This window comes from Vombatus ursinus, unplaced genomic scaffold (assembly GCF_900497805.2).
Source record: "Vombatus ursinus unplaced genomic scaffold, bare-nosed wombat genome assembly UNPS02014832.1, whole genome shotgun sequence".
NCBI classification, from domain to species: Eukaryota; Metazoa; Chordata; class Mammalia; order Diprotodontia; family Vombatidae; genus Vombatus; species Vombatus ursinus.
The window spans coordinates 59,433,502-59,453,129 of NW_020954610.1; the positions used below are offsets into that span (position 1 = coordinate 59,433,502).

The 19,628-nt window shown below is 45.5% G+C and overlaps 1 protein-coding gene across 1 annotated transcript; it reads left to right on the forward strand.

The window, feature by feature from the left end:
• The first annotated feature begins 256 nt into the window (after positions 1-256).
• Positions 257-19,432, forward strand: UBALD1 (UBA like domain containing 1). The gene is made up of 3 exons (XM_027839658.1): positions 257-955; positions 13,755-13,817; positions 18,184-19,432. The coding sequence occupies exons 1-3, from the start codon at positions 836-838 to the stop codon at positions 18,523-18,525; spliced, it is 525 nt and encodes a 174-aa protein (XP_027695459.1). The 5' UTR covers positions 257-835; the 3' UTR covers positions 18,526-19,432.
• Positions 19,433-19,628: the final 196 nt, after the last annotated feature.

Consider the following 19,628-nt stretch of genomic DNA (forward strand, 5'->3'; position numbering starts at 1 on the left):
GGGTTTCTGGGATGTGTAGTCTAGGAAATTGCTTTTGAAATTGCTATCCATGGGGCTGCAGCCGGGCTTTAGGCACTGCAATGACGGGAGGGCAGGGGGAAACAAGGAAGTGGAGTTTGGATTCTCAGAAACAATGACTTTTTTTCCCACAAAACATTTTGCTTGAAAAAAAACCGGGGCGATGGAAGGGGGGGAAGAATCCAGGGTTTGTCTACTAAAGGGATGACGTGGGGGCGGAGGGCTAAGACGAGTAATGATACATAATCACAGCCTCAAGCGTTCAGCAATTTGTTGGTTTTTCCGGGGCCCAGGATCATCAAGCAAATTCTCCCGGGCAATTCTGTCACCCAAACCCTACCCCCAGAAATATCGTAATTCCAGAGGAACAGGGGAAGAAGAAAACTTCTCCAGAACTGAAAGCCCAAGTCCAGCCATTTCGGATGTAAATCACTCTTTTGTCTAGTTAGGTGGTGATTCAAATCAGAGCTAGACGATCCGGGAGCGCAGCTAGGCAGTCAGCCCAAACAACTCTGGAGCAGAAAGGAGCGGGGTTCCCTGTGTTTACTTGGGCTATGGGAGTGGGGTGGGTGAGTGCGGGAGTCCGTCCAAGAAGACTACAGCTCCCAGCATTCCTGCTCAGTCTCCTCCCCGTTTCTGTCCATCAGAGAGGCAAGGCTCGGTGAGTCAGTACCCTACAGTAAATATTTGTATTAGCAAGAGCCGGCTCTGTAATGGTGGATCTGTGAAGGAGAGCCAGGGAGCCGGAGAGCCCAGCTTTCGCCCAGAGATTCCTCCCGTTGTCTGGCCGGGGAGCGAGCAGAGCCGACTTGGCACCATGTCGGTGAACATGGACGAGCTGAAGCACCAGGTCATGATCAATCAGTTCGTGCTGACTGCGGGGTGCGCCGCGGACCAGGCGAAGCAGCTTCTTCAGGCGGCACATTGGCAATTCGAGGTGAGTCCTCGTGCGTGTGTGTGTGTGTGTGTGCGTGTGCGTGTGTGCGCGTGTGTCTGTGTGTCTCTCTCTATGTCTGTGTCTGTCTACCTCTGCGTGTATATGTGTCTCTTAGCCCTCTGGCGCGCGTGTGCTTGCACAAGCTGAGACCGGCATGTGTGTGTGTGTGTGTACTGCCATGTTTTGCGTCCAACAAACTCAGCCACGTTTTCCACTAGGCTCGTGCACATTTATGCATCCATACATCCATACACACTCCACCGACGCCGACTGCATTTATAAAATGGTGCGGTTCACAACTGCGGCGGGGCCTCGAGGTTTTGCAGCCGCACAGCTCACGCCGCAGCTTGTAATAGTAACCGCGTTGTCTGTCTGTCTGTGGGGTCTGTGCGCCCGTTGTCTGGGAATCGCGCACGGGATTGTCTGCCGCGACCCCCCCCCTCGTGTGCACTGTTTATTCGCACATCCCGTCAGTGGCACAGTCGGGCTCACACCAGATAACCTGAGATGGCAGAGCCAGGGGGGTTGCAGCGGCCCAAGAAGCCCCCCTCGACGGCACCCACCGAGGACGCTGGCTCCCCAGCTGTAGATTCGGGGGAGGGGGCTTCCTGGGCCTCAGTTTACTCCTTTGTAAAATGGTGGGGGACGAGAAGGTGTGGACTAGATGGACACCGAGTTTCCTTTCAACTCTAGATCTGTGATCGTGAGACAAGGCGAAAACCTCGGGTCCCCTAGTAAGGAGGGAGAATTCTAGGACCAAGAACCTCTTCCTCTCCACCCCCTCCCCTAGCCCTTCCCTGACTTCCCCGGGGAAATGGTGTCTAGGCTGGCCCGCTTGGCCGAGGCTCCGCCATGTCCAGTGGGGAGGGAAGGCCATTGGTTTCTTCCTTTTCCCCAGTGAGTCAGAGCGGCACTGCTCCGCAAGGCCTCGCTGTGCAGACGGGGCGAGCCAGGGCTAAGGCTCCTGCTTCGGGGAGGTGCTTGCTGTGCAGCCCGAGGGCAGATGGGCTCTGCGGCTGAGGTCATTTTTTCCAAGGGAGGTGGAGGGGTTTGAGGTTACCACTAGCACCACCACCACCACCATCATCAACACCACCACCATCGCCACCAAACACGCTTCTTTTGTTCACTTAAAGCTAACGGGCCCCTACCCCCTCCAGCGCAGCTGTCAAGGCGAGCCAGAGGGCTAGGGGCCAACGCCAGTGGATGGACAGGGCCGGCGGAAATGAGAATCTGGTGCCAAGTGGGTTACACTGGCTCTCTGGGGAGAGTGACACTCTAGCGTGACCCTCCCTCCAGCTTCTCTGGCCTGGGTCTGGGTGCAGAAACGGAGCCACTGTGGAAGGGGGAAGGAGGCAGGGGGCAGGGGGCGGAGCACGCTTGGGTCCGAAGGCCCCCGTGGGCCTAGGAGCACAGTAGGGAAGGGGAGGGGTTGGGGGATGGGAGTGGGGTGGGTTATGTGGTAGGAAGCCCCAGCTGGCTTGAATTGAGATTCTCTTTCTTTCTTCCACCTTCCAAAACTCCGGGTATAGTGTAGACAGGCAAATCCTCCAGTGCTGGCCCTTGCAGTCCTGAACCTTTTTAAGTCCAGCTGTACTAGGAGTGGCACTAACCAAGTGGTAAATCCCAAGGCTAGGGAGCTTCCTTTGGAGGCTAGGGAGAAGGAGTCCCAGGCAGTGGGACAGCAGGAGTGCCACCTGGTGTCTGTACACATACAGTAACCGTATACTTTTATGTGTACATGAATTGTACAGTGCAGTGTCTCTGTGTCTGGATTCAACTGCAATAAGATACAGTGAATGCATATATAGACACATGGACTGCTGTGCAATGTCTTTGTGTTTACATGTGCAGCACAGTACAATGTATGTGTGGCACCAGGATTACTGTGTGTGTGCCTTTGTACACACATAGTTGACTCTAGTATATGCCTACCTTGGCAGTCTGTTATACTTGGGGTATATCTCCTTGATCATTTTGCCCTGCCCGTGGTCCTAATGCTCTTCAAAACCTGAGCCCTAGAGCTAACTAGTCTTGTTGGGTCTCTCTTGTTAATGCTGCCATTGTCTTTCTGGCCAAAGGGAAACCTGGCCCTTTCCCAAGTGGTACTTCCCAAGCCAATTGTTATTGGCTCTACTAACAAGGCTGGGCACTGGATCAGTTAAGGGGATTATTATTTAATATAGACTGATGGGGAAGGGGATAAACTACCTGACTTTTTGGGTTGGGCTGGGACCTGTTATTTCACCGAGGTCCTAACTCTTTTAAACTCCAGGGCCCTCCTGGCTTGAGGACTCAAGATGACCTCTGAAGATGTTTTATTTAAAATGAGTTTTGAGCCTAATGTTTGGGTTAGAAACATTATTCCATGGGAGGCACAGTGCCCCACACATAGTGGATACTTCATATAGATTATTGTATATTTTCCCCTGCCCTATACAACCAACAAGGAGAGAACAATGGGCAGGAATTCACATTCTCAAAATGAGATGGAGAAAGCTAGATTCCTGAACCAACTCTGAAATTAGCTAGGTACCTTTGGAACCACCCTGTGTCTCTGTAAAATAGTGGCAAATATACTAAAAAAAAAAAAAGTTAATCCACTAAGCATAAAAAAAATGGCAGTATTAATCTTCACAGTAGTTCATAATTTGAAGCCTCAGTGCTACTCTATCTGAAGCCCTTTAGCCTTTAGGGCTCCAGAGATAATGAGAGAGGGAAGTTGGCACCACATCTTGGGCCTCCCGATGTTGGAAGGGGCTTGCTCTTCCTTAGAAAACACTCTGCCTGAGAAAGAAATCCTAGGAAATTTTCATCTCCTTCAGTGTACCTAAACGGGTTGGGTGACATGCACAGATGGGGAATTTAGCCTCCATAGGCAGACAATATGAGAACAGAGGTAACACTTAACAATGTCTTTGAGAGCTGCCTGTCAGAGAGGCAAAATACTAGATAACCCTTTAATCCTGATTGTCAGGATAACTGGCCAATCACAAATAATGGAACCACTCCCACCTCCTAACCTCCCCCAATGTACTTCCATATGCAAATACCATGCTTTTTGCCCAGAGGCTGTGTTTGGGGCTGAACTCAGAAGTCTTATTAATCCTTTCAGCTCGAAAGACTGTTTCTCAACCTCGTTCAGCCTAGTAAGGGAGATACTGCAGAGATGGATAAGGGAAGGAAGAAAGATCTCAGCCTTCTCGGCTAACCATCTGTTCAACCCCACCCTCCACCCACTTATATACATGTACAGTGAATTGAATTTCCTGAGTAACTGAAGAGAGTGACCCCCAAATCCTTTCTGTTTCAACCCTTATTGTTAAGAATCTAACTTGCCTAAGTCTCCCTTCCTGTCTTAATGAGCAAAATCTGGTGACCAGAATAGAATATTCTTTTGCTAAGGGAGTATTCTACAGGCCCTGTTTCAGACTATTCTGAGCATTGTTGGGCTTGGAGATGGAGGTAAGGAAAGTGTAGGAGCAGCTGAGGCGTAGTGAATTTGATTGAGAACTTAGATTCAGTCTCTACCCTCCTACTTCATAGATATGTGACGTGGCCTTAGTTGCTTAATTAACCTCTCTGTGCCTTAGTTTCCTTATCTGAAAATTGGGCCTAATGACACCTATACTACCTGCCTCACAGGGCTATTATGAAGATTGAATAAGTTAATATATATGCTAAGTGTACTTGTAAGACATAAAGTGCTATAAAAAATGTCGACTTGGATTATTGAGATTGGACTGAGTGTAGACTCCCCACACCCCTCATGAACAACCCTGGACATTTGTTTTTTGGGCCGTATTCTTAGTTTTTGCTGAGCCACACCAAACTAGAACTTTAGTTAATTAAAAGAGTCTTGTTAATAGGGATTCAGGTTCATTATAATTTTTCTATCAATACATGTGGTAAAGTGGAAGGAAAGTATTGCCCTTGGACTTTGAAATTCCATCACTTAATGTTGGAATTATCTTATTAGCTGTGTGACTATGGGCACAGTTACCTGACCTGTCTGTGCCTCAGTTTCCTATTTGTAAAAAGAGGATGATAATACTTGTGCAGCCTACTTCTCAGGGTAGTTGTAAGGATCAGAAGATCATGAGAAAGTATTTTGTAATCTATAAAGTGTTGAAGTATAAGTGATTACATTTCATAGAAATAGAAAGAGGTGGATTGACCCTGGAGAATAGAGTCAATAGGAACGCTGATATTTTCCATGATCCTTGATTTGCCCCTTCTTACCAAAGCAAGCTGGTCTCCATGTTAGAGTCTTTCCACTGAACAACACTGTAGTCAGTGCTATTGGTTGTAGGAGTCTGTCCGTTCCCTCCGTTCCAAGTATGTGTATGTCCTGACTCTCTCACCCCCCCCCCCCCATTTAATACACTCCAGTGGTTTTCTGTTACATCCAGGAGCAAATGCAAAATGCACTATTTGACATTCCAAGTCCTTCATTAATTTAGTCCCCTTCTACCTTTCTGGTCTTCTTATCCCTTTCTTCCCAGTACACTCTTTAATCCAGTGATACTGGCCTCCATGATGTACCAGTGAACAAGATATTCCATCTCTCTACTCCAGGCATTTTCGCTGGCTGTTTCTCTTGCCTGGAATGCTCTCCCTCTTTCACTTCAATTACCAACCTCCCTGACCTCCCTTTAAGTCACAACTAAAATCTTACCTTCTACAGGAAACCTTCTTCAACCCCTCTTAATTCCAGTGCCTTCCCTCTTTTAGTCATTTCTGATTTTGCTTTGCATATATTTGTTTACATGTTGTCTCTCCATTAGAATGTAAGCTCCTTGAGGACAGGGACTGTCTTTTGCCTCTTTTTGTATCCCCAGAGCTTATCGCAGTGCCTGGCACATAATAGGTGCTTAATAAATGATTATTGATTGATTTGAAGGAAGAATAGCGCCAAGTAGGTTCTGAGAAGATTACAGTTTTAATACTGATTGACTTGCTTGCCATCATATTTATAGATTATTAGAACTAACAGGAAAGAAATCAGTTGACAGAGGAGGAAAAAGGCCCATAGAGGGGGAGGTGATAATTCTAGTTGCACACCTGGGATTAGAACTCAGGCCTGCTGGTGTTCCAGTCCTATTCTCTTTCCACTATACCAGCTAGCTTGTCTTGCTGGATCTGTCCAAAGCCCTAATCCTTAGGGTTCTATAAGTTGAGTTCCAAGGAATGCCAGAACTCCAGAGTCTTTGGGTCACTCTCAGTCTTTCCAGCAGCTGTCCCTGTCCACCTGCTTGGGAAATGTCACTCACAGCCAACAAGGTCAGTGAGCCTGGGATAATTCTTCTGGTCCCTCTGCTGAGAAGGACGGAGTGCTGTCTAAGGAGTCAAGAATGGCGGGTGTTGAGGTGAAATGACCGGGTGGAAAGAAGACTGGATTTGGAGCATGAGGACCTAGGTTCAAATTCTAGCACTGCCACTCTGTCTGTGGGCTCTATTTCTTATCTTAGCTTTTGCTGAGCCACACCAAACTAGAACTTTAATTAATAAAAGTATTTTGCTAATTTGGCTCATGGTTTACTATCAATACCTTTGGTGAAGTGGAAGGAAAGCATCGATTCTGGGGCTTTGAAACTCCATCACTCCCTAGCTGTGTGACTTTGGGCAGAGTGACCTTGGGCAAGTCGATGAACTCCTAGGCCTCAGTTTCCTCAATTTTAAATAGGCAGCTTTGGACTAGATAACTTCTAAGACCTCTTCTGATTCTAAATCACTGATCCTAAGATCCTGGGACCAAGTCTTCCAGTAATAATAATACTAATAATAGCTAACATTTATTTAACCCTTACTATGTGCCAGGCATTGTGCTAAGCACTTTACAGTTATTTGATCCTCACAACAACCGTGGGAGGTAGGTGCTATTATTATACTCATTTTACAGATGAGGAAACTGAAGCAAACAGGTTAAAGCGACTTACCCAGTGTCACACAGCCAAGTGTCTTAGGCTAGATTTTAAGTTAGATCTTCCTGACTCCAGGCCCAGTGTTCTGTGTACTATGGCGCCACTTCTGGGCCTAAGTTTCATCAGTTGCTAGTGCAGATCACCCTCTCCTGCCACCTTATAGAGGTGGTATGAGAAAGAACTTTGCCAAAAAAAAAAAATCACGTAAACACAAATATTAACTAGCTGTATGACCGTAGACAACAACTCACTTTGCTTCTCTGGAACTTAGGTACATCTGTAAAATGAGCGAGGCAGCTAAGGTGGCACAGTGGATGGAGCGCTGGGCCTGAAGTCATCCTCCTGAGTTCATATCTGGCCTCGGACACTTATTAGCTGCATGACCCTGGGCAAGTCATTTAACCCTGTTTGCCTCAGTTTCCTCAACTGTAAAATGAGCTGGAGAAGGAAATGACAAGCTACTCTAGTATTTTTGCCAAGAAAACTCCGAACGGGGTCACATAGAGTCAGTTATGACTAAAAAAACGACTGAACAACAGCAAAATGAGGGAGTCAGATGATTGTGAAGGTTCTTCTGAGCCACCAACACACACTTTAGGCATATACTTTTCATGCTTTTCACGTTACAATTTCCCTCGTGGCCTTAGCTAATCCAACACATTTATCCCAGGGGCTCATGTGCTAATGGAACAGGCTTAGAGAGCTATAGATTACAGCTAATACATTAATGTTACTTATTTACTGTTAGTTTTAAAAAAATAATTTTATGGTTGGATTTCGTTTTTTTATCTTAGTCATTTCTGGTTATCCCCTACCTACACACACACACACACACACACACACACACACACACAGCCTTCCCTTATAACAAAGGAAAACAGTTAAGCAAAACCAGGTGACCCAGTGACCACATCACAGAATATATGCAGTGTTCTGTGGCCATAGCTACCACTCTACTGAAAGGAGGAAGAGACATTTCCGTATCTGTTTTCTGAGACCTAGATTAGTTACTCATTCCAGTTACCTAGAATGGGTCATAACAGCGTCATTCTTTTTCTTTACATTATTGTCATCATGATTCTTCTGGTTTTGGACTTCACATATCCATTTATATATCTTCCCATGTTTGTCTGAATTCCTTTTATTGTGACGGTACAATAATACCCCGTTCTATCCACACACCACAGTTTATTTCCCCACTGCAATCAGTGGGATCTCTATTGTTTCTGGTTTTAGTGCTACCCTAAGAAAGCAGCATGTGTATTTTAACTGGGGCTTTTTGGACATAGTGACCCTGCCTTTGTCATCTAACCTATTAGTAACTCAAAGGGCAGGAATTTCAAGCAAGGTGCAGATGTTAAGGGCATGTCTGTAGACAGAATTCTGTTCTGGGCGGATCTATTGGCACCCCTTCCTTCATTCCTAGTCTGCTTATAAAGAGGGTCAGCCCTGGGTGGGACAGTGGAACAGCTAGTGAGGGTTAGGGTGTGACCCTGGGAGCCTCCTCTCAGGGATTCCCACGGATGTCAGGAGGCAGGACTGTATTGCCCTGCTACCCTGCATCTAGTACTGCTATCAGATTTCCCAGCCAGAGTTGGGAAGTGAAACCTGAGAATAAGAATTGAACACTGTTGCAGGTTCAGCCCTCAGAAGGCTATAGGTCAGATGAGGGGGGAGGGAACTAACTGAGAGGGTGTGTCCTTGTAATGTTTATTGACATTGCACAGGTTTGGGTGAGGCTGCAGGTGACTGAAGAATGAAGGTTTTGAATCTCACCGCTGTTATCACTTTCTCTCAACACTGTATTTCAAGAACCCCATGCCTGGGGCCCAGACTCATAGCTCAGAACCTCTCCCCAAAAGCAGGGTGAGGAGACTAAGTGGGAGAAAAGAAGAGGTTTGGGTGAGATTTTAGGGCAAAGAAGCAATAGAAGGAAGAACTTAAAAGGTTCTGGAGACCAGTGATTTCCCCCACTGTGGTTCAGGGACACTCCAGGGCATCTCCAATTATCTCTGGGAAACATTGTGAAATCTTTAGAATAATTAATTTTAATTCACTTTAATTAAAAAACGACATACCATTTAGCATTTTGTTGTGGAGGAGGCATGTGGGGGAGGGCAAGAGCATGGCAAAAAGCAAATAGGCATTGGGTGTTGCCCCTTGCACTGGGAAGCACTATCCAAAAGCAACCAAGGAAATGGAAGGAACCCCTAGGGGTGAATGGAAGGAGGGGCTGGGACCTGTTGGCTCCTGCTCTCGGGGGTTTTGCTGAGCTTGGGGATTTGGTGGGGCCAGGAGCCAGACCCTTCACACAGTTTCCCGCTCCATATTGCAATCCTTTCGCAACAGCCGACAGACTTTCCTTATTTTCATCCTTTTCTTGGGTCTATAATCTGGCCCTAGCAATCTCCTGCAAAGGCCCCAGAAAATGGTTCAAAGCCAGAAAATAACAAATGTCAAAGAAACCCCAGGAGACCCTCCTTCTTAGTTCTGGCCTTTAGCCATTCCAGCTAGGTCTATAACTACTCTCCCACCCCCATCCCTACCCCTTCCTTTGGATGTTAGCTTTAGAGGAGAGAGAGAGAGAGGACTGATTTTTTTTTAACTGAAATTATCAGGAGTCTCCTGAAATCTTCCAAGAGGCTCCAGACTCTCAGGCAGAGGCATTTTCTCTCAAGATCCTGGGAGACAGACCAGGCAAATTGAAGAGTAGTATGATTTCTGCTCTAGAAGCAGGAAGGGGTAAGCAGCTTTACTTTCATTCATCTCTCCCCAGCAAAGTCTCTCTCTCTCTCTCTCTTTCTTTTTTTTTTTTTTTTTTTGACTAGGCATTTGGGGTTAAGTGACTTGCCCAGGGTCACAGAGCTAGTAAGTGATATGTGTCTGACGTCGGATTTGAACTCAAGTCCTCCTGAATCCAGGGCAGGTGCTCTATCCACTGTACCACCTAGCTGCCCTGCAAAGTCTCTTAAATCACATTGGAGTGTCAAACCTAGAAGTGCCCTCTTGGCTTCTTTCACCTCTGGGGTGCTTTCCCATTCACCTGGCTGCTCATTTGACTTCTGGGTCTCTGAGAACAAATTTCAGAATCACTTGTGAGATGAACAGGTTCACTCTTCTCCCTCTCTCTGCCTCCTAACCCCACCATGTGCAGGGACCCTTTGGATGGGATTCCTCCTATGGAGACAGTGCAGTTTTAGGTGGGATCTAGAGAAAAATTATAATTGGACAGCTAGGTATCATGGTGGATAGAGCACTGGACTTGAAATCAGGGAGATCTTACCTCAGACTTATTAACTCTGTGACCTTAATCGAGGCACTTAATCTGTTCAGTCTCAGTTTCTTCATCTGTAAAATGGAGATAATGGTAGAACCTCCCTCAGGGTTATTATGAGGGTTAACTGAAATTATAAATGTAAATAGCCTTAAAATGCTATTATAAATGCTTGCTATTAAAGAAGGGATCAAGTGCCCTTGACAAAGTGATAAAGAAGGTAAAGTGTATTTGTTATTTAGTAGTTTCAGTCATTCTGACTCTTCATGATCCTATTTGGGGTTTTCTTGGCAAAGATACTAGAGTGTTTTGCCATTTCCTTTTCCAGCTCATTTTACAAATGAGGAACTGAGGCAAAGAGGATTGAGTGACTTGCCCAGGGTCACACAGTTAATAAATGTCTGAGGCAAGATTTGAACTCAGGCCTGACTCCAGGCTGAGCACTCTATCCACTGTGCCACCTGGCTTCCCCAAAGTTCATTACCAGATCCTTCCCATGAGGTTGCTTTCACCTATCATAGGCAGGGAAAGATTGCCTAGGTGGTCAAATTTGAGATTGGCTGGGGAAATTCTCTCATTCCCTATCCCCACCTACTTCCTTATGTCTCCCACATACCTCCTTCATCATCCCCTCACATTGCCTGATTTTCTACCATTAAAGTTTAATTCTTTCAATTGAAAGCATCTTAGTGAATTTTATTTGCTAGGAGCCCAGGAACTGAGGCTGTTCAGTGAACTGCTGAAATGAGGTCATATTCATATGCATCATTAGAGCCAGAAGGGACCTTAGTGATCACATTTAGTCTCATTTAATCTAACTTATCCCCAAAATAGTTGTTATGTATATTCGCTAAAGAAGCCTTCCCTGATGACTCCCACCCACACTGATCTCCAACTTCTCTAAACTCTGTACAGCACTCCCGGACCACACAATTTAACATTTATATTCATAAAAGTGAATGCTTTTTTTCCCCTTCTTCAATATAATATGCTCACTCCAGTTTATAAAACCAAGTGCTTGATCTTTCTCTGGCCAGACTTTTCAGCTTAGAGCATCTTGAGTTGGGGCAGTGAGTCCAAAGAGATGAGCAGATATTTCTGCCATGCGCTCTTTAAGGTAACATTATAGTAAGCTTTTTTGCCGAGATAGGTTTCTGAGAGATTGTTAAGCATTTGTTACTGTCTTCTCCTTTTATGTGACATAAGTAGACAGCTCTAGGACCAAAAGATTGAAGTAACAGGGTACAGATTTGGGATAATCAGTCAATAAGCATTTATTTATCAAGGACCTCCAATATGCCAGCCATTGTACTAAGCACTATTGATACAAAGAAAGGCCAAAAAAAATGTATATTAAATAAATTGGAAATAATCAACAGAGGGAAGGCTTCTTTTAGAAGGTGGGATTTTATCTGGGACTTGAAGGAAGCGAGGGAAGTCAGGAAATGGAGATGAGGATAGAGAAAATTCCAGCATGGTAGAGAGCCAGTGAATTGTCTTATGCTCAATATGCTGAACAAATATCTTTACTAGAGCTGGCTAACAGTGGAATAGACTGTCTCATGGGGTAGTGAGTTCTTCTTTACCGAATGGATTCTGATGCAAGCTGGGGATTGTTTGGGGTTAGCCATGTTGAAGAGAGGGTACATATTTCAGGTATGTTACAAATATTATCTCATTTGATCCTCACAATATTCTTGGAGGTAGATGCTATTACAGGTGAGGAATCTGAGGCATGAAGAAGGTAAATGACTTGCCCAGAATCATACAGGTAGCAAATCTCTGAGGCCGAATTTGAATTCAAGTCTTCCTGACTCCAGATCTGGCGCTTTATCCACTGAGCCACCCGACTGCCTCACCTTGATGACCTCTGAGATTCTGTGATGATAATACTGTGATTTACCTCTCACATAGCACTTACTGCAGCTGACATATTGGTATCCTTTATGTATGTGTCTTATCTCCTCCATTAGATCATGACTGCCTTGCCGGGGTCCTGTCTTATACTTCCTTATCTCCGCCACAGCAGCTTCCTCAAGGATAAACACATAGTAGGCATTTAATAAATAATGTAATAGCAGCAGCTAACTTGCTTCTATTTACATGGTATTTTACAACATATAAGTGCTTTTTTTTTTTTTTTTTTTAGGCAATTGGGGTTAAGTGACTTGCTCAGGGTCACACAGCTAGTAAGTGTCAAGGGTCAATCTGAGGCCGGATTTGAACTCAGGTCCTCCTGACTCCAGGGCCAGCTCCACCTAGCTGCCCCATATAAGTGCTTTCTTAAGGCTTAGCCCAAGTATCACCTTCTATGTTCCCCCTTTGTGATCCCCCCAGCTACTTTGCATCTCTCTAGCATAGTGTCTGAGGTACAGATTGATGCCCCTTGCTACATGGCTCCTCAAGGGCAGGGGTTGTTTCATTTTTACCTTTGTACAGTGCCAGCACAGTTGCCTAATGTTGTTCTTGTTTGTCCTTCAGTCATGTCTGACTATATGTGACTCCTGTGGACGTTGTCCGTGAGGTTTTCTTGGCAGAGATACTAGAGTAGTTTGCCATTCCTTCTCCAGTGTGGCCTTATTTTATAGATGAGGAACTGAGGCAAGTAGGGGTTAAGTGACTTGCCAAGGGTCACATAGTAAGTGTCCGAGGCCAGATTTGAACTCAGAGATTCTTGACTCCAGGCCCAGTGCTCTATCCATTGTACCACCTAGCTGCCCTGAGCATATAGTAGGCACTTTAAAAATGCTTACTGATGGATTGACTCCTCACAGTAAACTGTTAGATGAGATAGGTGGTCCAATTATCATGAACTCCATTTTAGGAAGGAAGGAAAGGAAAGCTTTTTAGTTTTAGAAAGGAAGGAAACAAGCATTTATTAAGCACTTACTATGTGCCAGGCACTGTGCTAAGCACTTTTTACAAATATTTTCTCATTTGATCCTCACAACAATCTTGGGAGTTAGATGCTGTTGTAAATCCCATTTTGCAATTGAAGAAACTGACGTAGACAGAGGTTAAGTGACTTGCCCAGGCTAATGCAGCTAGTAGTTGTCTGAGGCTGAATTTGAACTCAGGTCTTTCCTGACTTCAGGACCAGCACTGAGAGTGATGTGAATAAGAACTTCTTGAATGAAAAAAAAAAATACTGTCTTGTTTTCAGTACAACTTTTCAGTGCAGCTGTGTGGTGCAATAGATATAGTACTGGGCCTGGAGCCAAGAATCTCTGAGTTCAAATCTGGCCTCAGACACTTACTAGCTGTGTGGCCCTGGGCAAGTCAGTTAACCCTTATTTGCCTAAGTTCCCCATCTGTAAAATGGGGCCACACTGGAGAAGGATATGGCAAACCACTCCAGCATCTTTGCCGGTGTGTTAATTTGTCTCCCTGCTCAGATTTTAAACACTTGAGGGTAGGAGCTGTCTTACATTCTTACACCTCAGAGCATTTAGCACAAGGTTGGGCATTAATGGTATGGAGTAAAGCTTTGTCAACTGCTAGACTGGATAGGTGAGATGGGATGGATGGATGATGGGTGGGTGGAGAGAGAGATTGTGTTCATTGTGTGCTGGAGGGTTAATGTTTCTCTTCTTTTCCGCAGATAGCCCTCAGTGCTTTTTTCCAAGAGACCAATATCCCTTACAGCCACCACCATCATCAGATGGTAAGTTTCTTTCCATTTTTTATGTCATCATCAAGTTCTTTGGGAGGGATAAGCCTCCCAAGCATTCTTCTCTTTGCAAAGTTGTTTTTCTTCTTTTATAGGTCAAATTCCAATATGGGATAGTACTATAGACAGAATGAGAGAGATGGGGGGAAATCCATTTGCTTCTGAGCCCAAGAGGAGCTGGTACAAATACCCTTTCACAGAGAGGGAAGGGCCTGATCCTTGTTTATAGAGCATCTTTAATTGATCAAAGATTTAGAGACCAAAGGGACCTTAGAAGTCATCTGGTCGAGCCCCCTTATTTTATAGATCAGGAAACTGAGACTCAGAAATTAAGTCACTTGCCTAAGGTAACACAGTTAGTAAATGCCAGAGCCAGAATTCAAATCCTGGACTCCAAGTCCAGAATTCATTCCTCAACACTTTCCCAGAAGCATACTCTCCTAGAATATCTTTTGTCTTATGATTATTACTTGCATGACCTTCAGCAAGTCACTTGTAATATCTTTAGGTCTTGATTTCTTCATCTATAAAATGAAGGGATTGAACCTAGGTAGTCTCTAAGGTACCTTCAATCTCTCAATCTATAATCCTAAAATGGGGTTCCAACCAGCACCAGCTTTGGCTTGTAGGAAAAGATGATTTCAGGGGTGCCAAAAGGCTGCCTCTGAAATCTCTCCCCCATAGGCCTACTCCTATGCCTGGGAACCCCACCATTAGTCACTGGGCTCAAGAAATGAATTCTTGTTATATGTTTTTTATATACATATATATACACACATATGAACATACATACACATACACATATGTATTAGAACTGGGAGAACCTTAGATATCATCCATGTAGGTCAACCCCTTCATTTTATAGATGAGGAAAATGTGTGATTTGTCCCAAACTCATATGGCTAGTTAGTGGCAAAGTCAGGATTAGATTGTCTCTTAATATCTAATCCCATATTCTTTCTATGGCACAGTAGCACCCCCATGGGTAAGAGTCTAGAGGGTTAAGAGAGGTAGTTGAAGACAAGCTCTGCCACCTTCTCTGCATTGCCCACAATCGTCTCTGAGGCCCTGGCTTCAGTTTGGCAAAACTTGACCAGCCTGGAGGGTCCTGGGGAGAATCCATGAGAGTCTGTAGTTCTGGGTCTTTAAGCAGATATGCTCTAGAGCAAAAGCGTTTACCCCAGGGCTATCTTTGGAAAGGACGAGAAACATTAACCTTCCAACACACATTGCACACAATCTCTCTCTCCACCCACCCATCTATGAACTTGGATGGGAAAAAAATAACATCCTTATTTTCACTAACAAATCTCCCATTTTCTTCCATTTATCTTACACATTGAAAGATATTATTCTGAAGGGCTCTATAAGATTCACCAGACTGCCAAAGGGAGGTCCATGACTCACACAAAAAGTTAAGAACCCCTGGTATAGAGGCTGATGGGGAAAGAGCCTGCGGGCAGGTGCTGAAGTCTGGCTGGAGACTTTAACCCCTGGTAGGTAGGTATCCTAAAGGTGACCTAGGGAGAGGGACTATGATTTGGTGTTCCCAGAGTGTAGTAACAGACAAATTTTCTTTCTGCCTAGAGCAAAAGTTTGTAACCTGAGTCTAGGGACCATGGATAGATTTCAAGGGGCCCATGAACTTGGTTAGGGAAAAAAAAAATACATCTTGATTTTTACTAACCTTTAACTAAATTAAGAACCCCTGGTCTTGGGGCAGGTAGGTGGCATAGTGGGTAGAGCACTGGCCCTGGAGTTAGGAGGATCTGAGTTCAAATGCAGCCTCAGACACTAGTTGTGTTACCCTCGACAAGTCACTTCACTTAACCCTAATTGCCTTTAAAAAAAAAAAAGAAAAGAAAAGAACCCTCGGTCTAGAGTGTTAGCAGATGTTGAAACATGTAGGTTCTGAGCTGAGCCCCAAGGATAGATAAATAATAATCTATTATTTAATAATATACATAATATATATTCCTATTTCCTCATCTATGAAATGTAGATAATAATACCTCTCCTGCCTATTTCACAGGGCTTTTAAATCAAGAAACAATATATATAATATATGCATAAAAATAATAAATCAGAAAGTTGGGAACACCCCATTTGAGGAATGGGGTGGTCAGTGCTATGTTATTCATAGAAGGGAAATAAAAGCCATCGAACTCATCATAACATCACATAGATTTAGAGCTGTCTAGAACCTTTAGCAGTCATCCACTCCAGAAATCACAGAATATTAGAACTGAAAAAGATTTTAGATATGCTCCAGTCCTGTCTCTTCATTTTGATCAGTCGACAAGTTTCCCAACAAAATTCACAGAGGAGGTCACTGAGGGCGGAAGAACTGAGGGAATTTCTCCAAAGGCACTCAGTGAATTATTGTCAGAGCCAAAACTAGAACTCAGACCTAGACTGGGTGTTCTTTCTTCCCAGAAAGGAGGGTGCTGGGGATGAGGGGGTGAGGGGATGAGGTGGAAAGATTTTCTGTTTCCAGACAGGGCCAGGCACAGTAAATCCCTGACCTCTTTCTTCCTTCTCTTAGCACAACTTGACCAGCAGAGCAGGCAGGTAAGGGCAGGGCATACCTAGTTAGCTGGATGAGGGGCATGGGGGAACACCTAGGGCCTTACACTCTGGAGAGGGGGAGGGGAGAGACATAGGACAGAACCACACGCCCCTGAAAAGGCCTGTTTGTGTTCTTTACATAGGTCCAGCTTCCTAGTGTTACACAGATTTTCAGTGGGCTGTTTAAAGGGAGAAAATCCACCCCACAGAGTTGTACTACTCCTCGATTCTTCCAGATCTCACTTCCCAATTCCATTCCTTCTCCTCTACTCATTCATCATCCAGGCCTCTCCTTCCCCCCCAAGCCCTTTGTTGTTCAAACTCTCCTCTCTTTTTACAATGCCCTTCCTCCCCCAGGCTCAGATGCAGTGTCTTCTGACCAGAGTACAATATCTGGAGAAGGAAAGGACCAAAGGGGAAGGAAGAAGTTCTTTTGATTCTTTCCCACATTTTATTGATGTTCAGTGGGACTTGATCCCAGATGTTTTCCTGGGGCTTGTTTGGCCTTCTAATCCACTAGGCTCCTAGTGGACACTTAGTCCTCCAGACCCTGCAAGGCCTACAAAAGCATCCAGTTGGATTGTTGGGAGAATGGGGTTCAGGTGGGGAAGTACTAAACACTGGTTTGGTGGAAGTAGTGTAAGTCATGGTTAAGATGTAGGTGAGAGCCAAGATTTGAGAATCAGAGACTGTGCTGTGCATCAGTAGACAGCGGAGTCAGGCCTTTGACTGAGCCATTAGTGGGGCTCCTTGAGGATAAAGACTGTTTTTATTTTTGTCCTTTTTGTCTTTACCCAAGGACAGTGCCTGTTACACAGGAGGCACTTAATCAACTGAATTGCTGTATTTAAGTGAATTAAATCCACCTCCTTCATTGATATTATCCAGATAAGGTTCCCAAGGAAAATTTAAGAAGAGAAAGAGAATGTTACCAGTTGTGGGTAGAGGTGAGGGTTGGAGTTCAGGGTAGATTTCATAAAGAAGATGCTGCCTGAGCTAAGCCTTGAAGGAAGATAGTTTTTTAAAAATCTGAAAGAGTAAGATGAAGAGGAAATAGATTCCAGGCTTATGCCAAGCAGGGAGATAGGAGATGCCATGTTGAGTTCAGGTAACAGTCAGTCCAGTTTTGCTGGAATGTAGAGTGTGTGAAGGGGAATGATGTGAGATAGAGATAAAGAAGTAGGTAGAAATCCAGGTCCTGGAAGGCTCTAAATACCACACCTTAGTATCAGAAAAGTACCTTAAAGATCCAGTCTTTTTTAAAAAATATATATATTTTAACATATTTTTAATATGGCCCTTTGCCCATAGAAGTAGCTGTCAGAGTGCCCGAGATGGAAGGTTAGCTCTAGAGGGGCCCTGGGGCAGGGCAGAAGAGGGTGTTCAGGAGTTAGACCATGTCCAGGTGAGACCAGGAGACCCCAGGAGGAACTTGGGGAAATCATTTGGGTAGTTCAAATAGCAAACAAGAAGCTAACTGGCCTTGTGACTTCAGGTAAGTCACTTTCATCTCTAGGCCTGTCTCCTGTTCTATTAAATGAGAGGGTTGGGCTGTATGATTTTCTAAGGTCTCTTCTAGTTTGAAATTCCTACAATTCTGTTCTAAGATTCTATGGATTTTTCTTCTAGTAGGTGAGCAGAGACTGACCTCTGGAGTGGGCCCAGGGAGGTCAGCTGGTCCTCTGAGGATTAGAGGAGGAAGGAAGGTATATCTTGGCCCCTCTGACTTCCTTCTGGGGCTAGAGAGGTAGACTTGACCTAATCTCACCCTCTTTCTCTTTTCTCTCCACAGATGTGCACTCCCGCCAACACCCCCGCCCCGCCCCCCAACTTCCCTGACGCCCTCACCATGCTCTCCCGCCTCAAGGCCTCCGAGAGCTTCCACAGCAGCAGCCCCATGGCTTCCTCGGCCACCTCGCCCCCACCCCTTCCGCATCCCCCCCACTTTGGGAGCTTCCCCACCCCCAGCTGGCCCACTGCCTCACCTCCGGGCCCACAACAGCAGTCCCAGCAGCCGCAGCAATATTCATGGACTCCTGCCCCTTCTTCCCAACCCTCGGACTGGCCTCCCCCAGCCTCTCAACAGGCCACCTCAGAACAGAAGGCCAGCTCAACCATGGAGGCGGAAAGATAAGGGAGGCCTCCCCCCTCCCCTCCCTAAGGCCTAGATCACACGGGGCCGGGGCAGGGGAGAGGACATCTCCTACGGGCCCCCTCATCCTTCTCCTCTGCACCCCATGTTGATTTCTTTCACCCTTCCCCTGGAGACCTGGAGGGGGAGAGACAGGACTTGGTAGCCAGGCAGGGACTGTGGCTTTCTCACACACACACACACACACACTCACATACACACATACACATACACACACACACTCACATACACATACACAGAGCATACACATAATATCCTTTGCACAGATTTGATTTGAAGCTGTTTGGGCTTACATTAGAGACTAAGGGACCTTCTCCAAGACTGAATAGTTATCCTGGACCTGTCTGCCCTCCCCTCACCTCCTAAGAGATACCCTGGAGAATCACTACAAAGTCAGCTTCTGATTTCAGGTAACATGTACCCATATGTACACACACACACACGCACGCACATACTCATGTATACACATGCATGCACACATGCTGGCATACATGCACAGGAACACAGAGGGCCCTGTCTTTGTGTGTGTGTGTGTATAAAAAATGTATTTATATGTATATATCTACTCAAAACTCAATGTAGGTTTTCAGGGCAGCTGGATTTTGCATGTGAATAACTGATTCCCAAAGGCTCCCCTACCCTTGCCTTTTACCCTACTTCCCTGCGCCCCCCCCTTCTGTTCTCCTGTCCAGCACTGCCTCACCTGCATAGAAGAGGACTGTGGGAAACTCCAGGACTCTCATCTTCCCCACCCTCCCCCCGTCCCCTGTCCATCCCTCCCCCCCCCCACCCCGGGATCACCTGCATGCCTTCCCCAGAACCCAGGGGGATGGGGTCCCCATCTCTTTTTCCTCATTTTAACAAACAAGAAGAAGAAATTCCAAACCCACCAGACTCTGTGGTTTTGCATTGCTTTCTGATAACCCTTGCATGTCACTGTGTGTAAGCAGGTTAGAAAGGAGGGAAGAAAGCCACGAGGTCAGCAGAGGGAAGGTACCCTGAATCAGGAGTCAGGGCCTGGGTTCAAATCCTATCTCTGGGACCTAATCTGTACAGTGAAAGGATAGGACTGATGGACTCTGAGA